Here is an 11,868-nt window from a genome sequence, read left to right on the forward strand (position 1 = left end):
GAGGAGGAAGAAGAGAGGATATAGCAAATGGAGCTGACTAGTCTTGGGGGTGGATTTGATGCAATTTGGGATGGCAGACTTGCCCGGACACATCCGCCTCATATTTGGGATGAATATGAGGGGTGTCGGTCAGCCCGGGTGTTTTTGGGGGGTGTCAGGGTCAAAAAATCGTGACCGCACAGTGCCCAGACAGCCTGCCTCGATGTATGAGGCGCCCGGTCGTAGATGCTCTAAATATCTACGGGCTGGAATTGCTGTGAAAGGGGGTAAACCGTACGTGTCACCAGGCAAATGCCCACCTAACATAAGAGGTAAATAAACCAGTCTTGCAATCAATCCTGATTACAATTGTACTATCGATTACATGCCTGCCTACTTGTGTGTTTGTGCGTGTGTATCTCCTAATTCTTCTACGTGTACTAGTACAGTACGTATTTTTCTAGCTAGCTACTCTGCATCTCTACACTCTAGTCTAGTCATAATTCCAGTCGAAGATGTCGTCGTCTTCGTCGTCGGGTAAGGGCAAGGCGCGGCCGCCGCCGTGCTGGGACTGGGACTGGGACGACTGGGAGTGCTGCTTCTGCTTCCAGGTCCTCATCCTCCGGTGCAGCTTGTGCTGCTGCAGCACCAGCACCGACGCGGAGCACCCCAAGAAGTCGTCCGACGCCAGCACCTCCCCGATGGCGCCCAGCTCCGGGCACTCCTCCTCCTCCACCTCCAGCCCCGCCATGCCCCGAGTCATCGTGTTCCTCGCCGCCCCGCCTCCACCCTCGCCGCCACCCCTCCCCACCACCAACAGCGAGCACTCCCCCACCATCGAGCTTAGCGACTCCAGCGTCTCCACCCCGTTGCTCACGTACCGCTCCGTGTACGTCACCTGCCCCGGCGACACGAACCGCGCGCGCACCTCCGCCATGAACTCCTCGTCCTCCGCCTCCTCCTCCGACATCCTCATGCTCGTCCGCGACTCCTCCGGCAGCATGAACCGGGACACCGACACGCTCACCGACGGGTGCGCCGACAGCCGCGTCGCGTACGCTACCGCCTCCCGGTCGTCCGCACCGCTCAGGAACACCGCCACCACCTGGTGCTGCACCGCTTCTTCGTCTCCCTGCGGCACCGCCTGCACCTCCTCCAGGTCGAGGTCGAGGTCTCGTTCTGGCATCGGCGTCGGCCCGGCGCTGATGCCAGGTATGCTGGGGAGGCGCCGCTCCACGAGGATCCCCACGGTGCACCGCGCGCGCTGCAGGATGCGCTGGTTCAGCTGCCGCCGCCCGTCCCCGCCGCGCCGCGACACCATGCGCCCGTCGTAGCGCTGCTCCTTGTGGAAGGGCACGATCACCAGCGACGCCCGCGCGTCCTCCACGCCGTTGCGCACGTCCTCGTCCATGGACGCCAGGCTGGAGATGGCCGTCATCTGGCGCACCGGCAGCGGCACGGCGGCGTCGTAGGTGCTGAAGGCGTGCACCGCCGCCGTCACCTGCTCCATCTCCCACGAGTAGCCCCACCGGGCGTCCTCCTCCTCCTTGGAGTCCAAGGACTGGTTGTTGTAGAGGTGCGTGATGGCGTACTTGCGCGCCGTCTGCAGCTCCACCAGGTGCAGCAGGTAGACGGCCACCGGCGCGCTGCTGCCCTTGGACAGCTCCGCCAGCGTCAGCATGGCCTGCACGCCGCCGGCGCCGTGCACGCACACCAGCACCCGCAGCTCCTGCTCCACCCGCAGCTCCTGGAGGCAGTGCGAGCGGTACTTGAAGGCGCGCCGCTGCTGCCGGACGATGGCCGCCGACGCCGGCCCGGCCATGAAGGTGTTGACGATGGACGCCACCACCAGCACCACCTGCGCCGTGTCGCCCCACACGTTGCTCTTGTCCGCCAAGTTGATGGCCAGGATGTCCGAGTAGCCCTTGACGTTGAGCAGGAACCCCAGCACCAGCGCCTCCCGCGCCGACATGCCCAGCCACCGCCCCACCAGCACCGTGCCGCCCACCTTCCCGGCGGAGCTCACCGCCGTGGTGAAGGCCACGGCGAAGGCGAACTGGGTGGCCGTGAAGCGCCCGATCTCGGCGAAGTCGAGCCTGGCGCCGATGGCGCCGAAGCAGAGCGGCATCACCATCTGGTGCACCGGGTAGGTGAGGCGGTCGACGAGCGTGCGCGCCAGGGGCCCCTCGCGCGGCACGGCCAGGCCGATGAGGAAGGCGGCCATGGAGGCGCTGTACCCCATGAACTGCACCGCCAGGGAGAGGCCCACGATGAGCAGCAGCATGCCCAGCAGCTCGTACTTGCTCACGTACTGCCGGCCCCGCTTCATCCGGTTGATCAGCCTGGCCGCCCTCACGGCCACGGCCACGGCGACGCACACCACCAGCGCCATCCAGAGGAAGAGGAGGAACTGCGTGGAGCAAGAGGAGGAGGAGGAGCGCGACGGGAGGGGCTTGCCGTCGTGGCCGAAGATGGTGGGGTTGACCACCATCATGCTGATGGCGGTGAGGCTGGCGATGTCGGTGGCGAAGGCGGCGCCGATGGCGAGCTGGCCGGTCTCGGAGGTGGTCAGCTTGAGCTCGGTGACGATGCGGATGAGCACCGGGGAGGCGGTGCTGGTGAGCACGAGGATGAAGAGCGCGGTGGAGGCGTAGAGCTTCTGGGGGTGGAAGGTGGCGGCGGAGCTTGGGTGGAGCATGCCGTAGAAGAAGGGCCCCGCGGCGACGGCGAGGAGGAAGCTGATGGCGGAGCCGCCGCAGGCGAGCAGGAGGGAGCGGCGCAGGTTGTGGCGGAGGTAGCGCAGGTCCATCTCGAGGCCGAGGAAGAACATGAAGACGATGCGGAGGTAGTAGATGGTGTCGCCCAGCGCGCTGCCGGCGTTGTGCATGCCCAGGCGGCGCAGGTCGACGGCGCGGCCGAGGAAGGTGGGACCGACGACGACGCCGGCGAGGATGTGGGAGATGATGCTGGGCTGGCCGAGGCGGCGGAGCAAGGAGTGGAAGAGGCCCGAGAGGAGGAGGACGAGGGCCATGAGGCCGTTGATCACCATCATGCCGCCCATGAAGTAGTCGCCGTGGACCACGTCCGCGCACTCCACGCCGGACTCCATCCGTAGTCGTCGTTGGGTTTGGATGGACGGATGGATGGAAGGTGGCCGGCCGGCCGGCCAAACTCCGGCGACGAGCTTGGCGATTGCTATATATGGGTGGATGGATATAATATATTGGATGGACGTGCATGCATGCATGCTCGCCTCCTCCGTCCATCCATCCATCATTAGTAGAGTAGTAATAAAAAAGTGAAAAAATAAAAAAAATAAACGCACTTGATAAATTCATTGCACATATTTATTGCATGTGGAGTCGAGGGAAAAAGCCCATGCGGGAAAAATTATACCTACTGTCAATATGCATGTGCAGTCCGACACTGCATGAGTAGGTAGGTACAACATGCATGTCTTGGCATGCAACACTGAATATCCTTGGGTTACACCAATGATCTGCTCATCAGTCCGGCTAGTAGTATTAGCTAGCTCGAATCTGCTCATCAGTCCGACATGCAACTGCAAGACCGTATTATCAGCTTTTTTTTCTTTTTCTAGAACTCGCCAACTTTATTAATTATCAGCAAAAGTCATAGGTACACGGTTTGGGTCAACCAAACATGTCTACCTACATCTACATTACCACGGCTGCTTTTCCCCTCGACTTATGCAAATTTGGCGAGATTATCAGCTAAACTGCAAGACCGTATTATCAGCTAAACTACACTAGCAAGCAACACTCCACTATCTTTTTCTTTCTGTGTTCTCCTCTAGGCTGGCCCGCCCAGTTTTTATTTTCCATTATCCACCACTGCGGCTAACTACTCTACACAAAAATGAATGATAATGCATGCGTACAACAGCTCCAAGTGTACAACCATTGTGTCAGCCATCAAACAAATGAATAAAGCACAACCTACTATTCAGATACACGCATGTGCTAACAATCACATCTCTCAACTTTTTGGCACATCCTGCAATCGAATGCAATAGAGCATGAAAATAAGGATAGTCCAGCAATAAATGAAAAGGTTTTTCAAGAATAATGAGCTAGTGGCATTGGTATTACTCTTCAAAAAGAGGAAAGAAAAAAAATCAAATAAAATAAAGACAAAAATTGCACACAGTTTACACATAAATTGCGCATATTCATAATATTCAAGAATAAGCATATAATAATGGAAGTTTCAAAAAAAAGTTTTCTAACAAGGAATGAATTTGTGGCATGGTGTTACCCTTCAAAAGAAAGAAGAGTGTCGAACAAAGAATTTAAAAAATTGCACACATTACACAAAAAAGATGAGCTTTTCAAATATATGCGAGAATAAGCACATAATAGTGGATTGTTTCATAGAAAATTGCGCTTTTTAAAATTAACCACACTGTAGTGGATTTTTTTTTGCAGAAACAATATTCATAAGAAGAAACAAAATGAAACAAAAGATAAAAAAATCAAATCAAACAAAAAGCTAAAAAATGAAACGAACAACGACAAAATTTGCACCCAATATACAAAAAATTGCGTTTTCAAAAAATATGAAAGAATAGGCATACAATAGTGGGATTTTCATAAAAAAAATGACGAACGCATTTGTAACATTGGTATTACCCTTAAAGAAGAAAGGAACTGAACAAAAACTAAAATAAAATCAAGATAATGAAGTTTCGTAAGAAAGAATGGATTAATGGCTTTGGTAATACCCTTAATGCAGAAAGCAAATGAAAAAAAAGAAAAACAATAAAATATGAAATTTTCTAAGAAAGAACGAATCAATGGCTTTGGTATTACCCTTTAAAAACAAAGAAAATCAAATTGAAACTAAAGCATAATAAAATAATGATGTATTTTAAGGATGAATGAACTAGTGGCATTGGTATTTATCCTTTCAGTAGAAAGAATAGTAAAACAAAAAAATGAAAAATATACACAAAATATACACTAAAATTGCGCATATTGAAAATATGCAAGAATAAGCAAACAATAGTGCAATTATGGCAAACAAGAATTTTTCTAAGAAGCATATCAAAACTAGAATAAAATCAAAACAATAATTTTTTATAAGAAAGAATTAATTTGTGCCATTGTTATTACTCTTTGAGAGGAAAGAAAATTAAGAAAAACTTACACACAACTTTACACGAATTTGCACTTTTTATAATATGCAAAGAATAATTATATACTAGTGCAGTTTTTGCACATATTATCTAGTATTTATGCACATACATTTACACCCAACCAACATCCTAAAAATACCCGCAAAATAAAATTTTAAAACCGACTAATAAATAAAAAGAAAATACAAAAGCAAAAAACAAATACAAACAGAAAGAAAAGATTGACAAAAACAGAAGAAGATAGAGGAAGGTTGGGTCATCATACAGGCTGATGGGCTTCAGCCTGCTAAGGTTTGACTCGTCCGAAACACTGGTCAGTTGAATTCCCAGCCCAAATTAGACACAACACACAAGAGAAAAAGAAGGAAGCGCGGATCTTGAAACAGCAATCAACGGTCAGAAAAATCGGCTGACCCTAATTCAATTTTCAGGCAACTTATAGGGTCGCGCTATTTGTCACCCTGAGTGAGGAATAGTTAATAGTTATTCTTCACCCCCTCTCTAATTTGACATCAATGCAACGTATTTTTACGTCTTGTAAATTTTGTCTTATTTCATACGTAAGAAAATGTGTACTCGTCGTAAAAAATATTTTATGTTACATAAAATTACGAATGTAATAACATAATGTAAAACGTACATAAAATGTGATTTTTCAGGTCTTATAACTTATTTTTTATACCAAATTTTACATATTGAATCAATATGCATGTAACTATTTATATTGTAAACGTAATTTATTTAGGAAGCGATCGTAAGATTACCTCTGATGAAGAATAATGTATTCTGCACCCTGGGTGATGAATCTTCACCCGAGGTAATCTTACGATCATTTCATAAATAAATTACATTTCAAATACAAATATTTACATTCATATTGATTTATTGCATAAAATTTGACATAACAAAAGAAATGTAAGTCAAAAATTGTATTTTATGTACATTTTACACTATGTTTTTACATTTTAAAATTTACGTAACATAAAAAACAATTACGACAAAATTATAGGTTTTCTCACGTTCTCTTTTTATGTCTAAAATAAGACAAAATTTACGAAACATAAAATTACGGTGCATAGATGTTAAAATAGAGGTGGATGAAGAATAACTATTCCTCACACAGGGTGACGAATTTTGTTATATCAAGCCATTTGTGGTCATATCAAGCCATTTGTGACGAAACGTAAGAATTTTGTTACATAAAATAAGACAAAATTTGACATATATATATCCTATCCTGTCATATCAAGCCATTTAATTTCCAGGCATGGTATTCCCGTAACAGTTTTGCTAATAGATTGACTAATTCACATCTAGATGAGATTTAGTTATCTCACATCTAAGTTGTTAGCCATTCGAGCACATCTAAGTTCTTAGCCATTCGATCTGTTCTGCACTGTAAATATCATCCTCGTTCTGTCCTGCGCTCCCTTCGTCGTGAGTCGTGATGCCCTATTCTTTTTTTCTCTCGGTCTGTTGTCTGATCACAGGAAGGGTGGGCTCGGCCCTTTTTTGTTTTTTTGTTTTGCTTGTTTATGGGCTTGAAAAATATTTGTGGTCAATATTTTTTTTCGTTTGTTTGTTTCATGAACCAAGGTAGTATTTTTCATCTAAAAAAACTAGTAGTATTTTTTGTTCTTTTTTTCTTTTATCTATTTTTTCCTATATGACTTTTTCGTTTTCTCTTATTTATTTATTTATTTTCCATTTTTTTTTCTTTTTTTCAAATTCATGAATGAGTTTGTGAGTATTTTTATAAACTTTGGAAAAAAACAAGTTTGTGAACACCTTCTAAATTTGTGATTTGTTATGAAACGATGTCTCATCTAAGTTTACCATCGTTCATTTTTAGTTTATGTAGTTTTCATGCAAGCGCCTGACCCCCCTCCCCTCCGCCTCTTTAGTCACTTTTGTTCGTCGTGCATGCTTTTATTGGCTAGTTTGGCTTCACTTTTGTCGGTCCATTATCGTGGCACGCTGGCAGGTCGCCTCGCTGCATTGTTTCTTTGTTGCGACGAGGAATTGGAAGAGACTAGAAAAGAAGAGCTCAAAAGATATAAGTGAAGCACATAGAGTATTCTAAAAAATTCACGATTAATGCGTGTCCCTCTCGAAAGGTGTGTACATCAAGGATGATTGTGTCAAACTAAAAGCAAAGACTCATATCATACAAGATGCTTCAAGCAAAACACATATCATGTAGTGAATAAAAATATAGCCTCAAGTAAGTTTACCGATGGATTGAAGACGAAAGAGTGGATGCCATCCGGGGCATCCCCTCGCTTAGATGCTTAGTTGTCCTTGAATATTATCTTGGGGTGCCTTGGGCATCCCCAAGCTTAGGCTCTTGTCACTCCTTATTCCGTTGTCCATCAGAACTTTATCCAAAACTTGAAAACTTCACAACACAAAACTCAACAGAAGACTCATAAGATCTGTTAGTATAAGAAAAGCAAACTTCACAACACAAAACTCAACAGAAAACTTTAGGACTACCGACCATGCGTTACCGGTCAAGGACTACCGACCAGGCATTACAGGAACTACCGACCATGCGTTATCGGTCAGGGACTACCGACCAGTCGTTACCGGTCTTCTTCTTCTTCTTCTTCTTCTTCTTCTACTTCTTCTTCTTATTCTTCTTCTTATTGTACTGTACATAGATAAGATGGATAGATAGATCCCCTTCTTCTTCTTCTTCTTCTTCTTCTTCTTCTTCTTCTTCTTCTTCTTCTTCTTCTTATTCTTCTTATTCTTATTCTTGAATTAGGGGAGGAAGAAGAAGGAGGGGATGCTACTGCTTCCAAATAGGAAGAAAAATACAGATTAATTGTGTTTCAACTCACTGGTATGCGTCGGTGCTATACAAACGGTTTTTAACACCTTTCCGCGACGGCATTTGGAACCGTCGCCTAGTGAGTGACGGCGATAGGGGGTCCTTCCCACACGACCCAAAAACCGTCGGGGATAGGGAGCCTTGATGCATACAGTTGTCCCTATATAACCGTTTTGATATCTCGAATATCCCAAACGCTTCATCCTTGCTACTCGTTTTGTGCTCGCATTGCCATCGCAGTCGGAGTTTCGTGGTTTTAACTAAAACCAGGCAGATTCCAAGTACGGGAGTTTTCCAGGCAGATTCTAGGCACGGGAGCTTTATTCATATCAATCAGGTTCAAACAGCCAATGCATTATTCGATTCACAAGTACATATGTTTAAGAATTACATAAGCACCAAATAAAGAATGATGAACCAGGGTTCTATACTTGTAGTATTACAGATGGTAAAGAAAGAGGCGACAAACATTCTGGTTGCTCAACAAGGTGAAGCGGAATGGCCCTATTGTGCTCTCCTAGATGCAGAAGGCATGCAGCACTCTAGTCCAACCCCTTGTGATGCCCGACCGCCAATCATGTAGTTTGAGAGGTAATCTTGAGTATATTGCTTCAGGATCCACTGCAAAAGAAAAAAGATTCAGACATTGTCATCTAACACAACTCATTACGGACAGTAAAAAGAAGGCTACATGGTTCTTACTTACCATCCTGCAGTTCACTGTTGTCTTGCATAAAGTGTAAACAAATAGTTTGATTGACGTCTTTGGACCCATTTTAATAACAATCTTTATCAGTTTCCTCACTTCATGCTGGTTCATGAATATCTCATTGCCCCAGAAAGGGTCAAAGTGTGGAACTTTGGCAATGATATATGTACCTAAAAGTACCAAGTTAATATTAAAAGCTAAACAACAATTGAAAAATGATGTAGTTCAACACTCCCTTCATCCCATTATATAAGATTTTATTACATGTATACCTAGACATCATCAGAACATTAAGGTAAGACTCTTCCTTGTTGCTATGTAGCCTGGAATTGCATATTTAGTCATTCAGTACAATGTATGTTGCTATGTACCCTCAGATATATTAAATATGACCCTAGTTAACCTACTGATAAATGGGTTACAGATATATTGAGTGAAATGTCCGATTCGACGATTAATCTCTTATCAGCCCCAGGCTATATGGTACCAGCTACCGATATCTTGAACAGTGAGTACATATAAGCAATGTGATGAAACTAACCTCGATGGAAAACAACACTGTTCTCAATATTGTCCTTCATGAGTACATATAAAGGCATTTTAAGCACAATAGGCTAAACATCAACCAAATATATCCATGGTAGACAACATAATCTACAAATGATAGCTTCAGTGTGGAGGCTTAAGAACGCTAGTTAAGCAAAACAAGAAGTGGAAAGGTGTGTTAACTGCATCAGGCATAACATTTAAAAACAAGCAAATAGTCATTCAAATTGGTATTGTATAGGTCTAAAGTACACTAGTTATTGTTAAAAATGAAAAGGCATGTTAACTGCAATATCCTTAACCGCAACCAAATATCGTAATTTATAGTGGTATGAGAGGCGATGCGGGAGGTCACCGAGGTGGGCACAACCCATCAGGGCGCGCCCTGGTGGGTTGTGCTGTTGGAAATATGCCCTAGAGGCAATAATAAAATCATTATTATTATATTTCCTTGTTCATGATAATTGTCTTTATTCATGCTATAATTGTATTATCCGGAAATCGTAATACATGTGTGAATAATAGACACCAACATGTCCCTAGTAAGCCTCTAGTTGACTAGCTCGTTGATCAATGGATAGTCATGGTTTCCTGACTATGGACATTGGATGTCATTGATAACGAGATCACATCATTAGGAGAATGATGTGATGGACAAGACCCAATCCTAAACATAGCACAAGATCGTATAGTTCGTTTGCTAGAGTTTTCCAATGTCAAGTATCCTTTCCTTAGACCATGAGATCGTGTAACTCCCGGATACCGTAGGAGTGCTTTGGGTATACCAAACGTCACAACGTAACTGGGTGACTATAAAGGTATACTACGGGTATCTTCGAAAGTGTCTGTTGGGTTGACACGGATCAAGACTGGGATTTGTCACTCCGTATGACGGAGAGGTATCACTGGGCCCACTCGGTAATGCATCATCATAATGAGCTCAAAGTGACCAAGTGTCTGGTCACGGGATCATGCATTACGGTACGAGTAAAGTGACTTGCCGGTAACGAGATTGAATGAGGTATTGGGATACCGACGATCAGATCTCGGGCAAGTAACATACCGATTGACAAAGGGAATTGTATACGGGGTTGCTTGAATCCTCGACATCGTGGTTCATCCGATGAGATCATCGAGGAGCATGTGGGAGCCAACATGGGTATCCAGATCCCGCTGTTGGTTATTGGCCGGAGAGTCGTCTCAGTCATGTCTACATGTCTCCCGAACCCGTAGGGTCTACACACTTAAGGTTCGGTGACGCTAGGGTTGTAGGGATATGTATATGCAGTAACCCGAATGTTGTTCGGAGTCCCGGATGAGATCCCGGACGTCACGAGGAGTTCCGGAATGGTCCGGAGGTAAAGAATTATATATAGGAAGTGCTATTTCGGGCATCGGGACAAGTTTCGGCGTCACCGGTATTGTACCGGGTCCACCGGAAGGGTCCCGGGGGTCCACCGGGTGGGGCCACCTGCCCCGGGGGGCCGCATGGGCTGTAGGGGGTGCACCTTGGCCTATATGGGCCAAGGGCACCAGCCCCAAGAGGCCCATGCGCCTAGGGTTTCAAGAAGGGAAGAGTCCCAAAGGGGGAAGGCACCTCCTAGGTGCCTTCGGGAGGAGGGATTCCTCCCCTTGGCCGCACCCCCCTAGGAGATTGGATCTCCTAGGGCCGGCGCCCCCCCCCTTGGCCCTCCTATATATAGTGGGGAGATGGAGGACTTCTCACCCCACGCCTTTGGTGCCTCCCTCTCCCTCTCCAACACATCCTCCTCCTCCATAGTGCTTGGCGAAGCCCTGCCGGAGTACTGCAGCTCCACCACCACCACGCCGTCGTGCTGCTGCTGGAGCCATCTTCCTCGACCTCTCCTTCCTCCTTGCTGGATCAAGAAGAAGGAGACGTCACACTGACCGTACGTGTGTTGAACGCGGAGGTGCCGTCCGTTCGGCGCTAGGATCTCTGGTGATTTGGATCACGTCGAGTACGCCTTCCTCATCCCTGTTCTTTGAACGCTTCCGCGCGTGATCTACAAAGGTATGTAGATGCAATCCGATCACTCGTTGCTAGATGAACTCATAGATGGATCTTGGTGAAACCGTAGGAAATTTTTTGTTTTCTGCAACGTTCCCCATCAGAGTGGCATCATGAGCTAGGTCTATGCGTAGTTCTCTTGCACGAGTAGAACACAATTTGTTGTGGGCGTTGATGTTGTCAACTTTCTTGCCGCTACTAGTCTTATCTTGCTTCAACGGTATTGTGGGATGAAGCGGCCCGGACTAACCTTACACGTACGCTTACGTGAGACCGGTTCCACCGACTAACATGCACTAGTTGCATAAGGTGGCTGGCGGGTGTCTGTCTCTCCTACTTTAGTTGGAGGGGATTCGATGAAAAGGGTCCTTATGAAGGGTAAATAGAAGTTGACAAATCACGTTGTGGCTTTCACGTAGGTAAGAAAACGTTCTTGCTAGAACCCTGTTTCGGCCACGTAAAACTTGCAACAACAATTAGAGGACGTCTAACTTGTTTTTGCAGCAAGTGCTTTGTGATATGATATGGCCAAAGTTGTGATGAATGATGAATGATCTATATGTGATGTATGCGATGTTCATGCTATTGTAATAGGAATCACGACTTGCATG

The 11,868-nt window shown here is 46.1% G+C and overlaps 1 protein-coding gene across 1 annotated transcript; it reads right to left on the reverse strand.

Moving 5' to 3' along the window:
• Positions 1-328: 328 nt before the first annotated feature.
• On the reverse strand, positions 329-3,169 carry LOC125532306 (cation/H(+) antiporter 15-like). The gene has a single exon (XM_048696425.2). It carries the CDS (start codon positions 3,086-3,088, stop codon positions 473-475), a length of 2,616 nt encoding a protein of 871 aa, XP_048552382.2. The 5' UTR covers positions 3,089-3,169; the 3' UTR covers positions 329-472.
• Positions 3,170-11,868: the final 8,699 nt, after the last annotated feature.

Source organism: Triticum urartu, chromosome 6A (genome assembly GCF_056163025.1).
Source record: "Triticum urartu cultivar PI428250 chromosome 6A, HENAU_Tu73, whole genome shotgun sequence".
Classification (NCBI taxonomy): domain Eukaryota; kingdom Viridiplantae; phylum Streptophyta; class Magnoliopsida; order Poales; family Poaceae; genus Triticum; species Triticum urartu.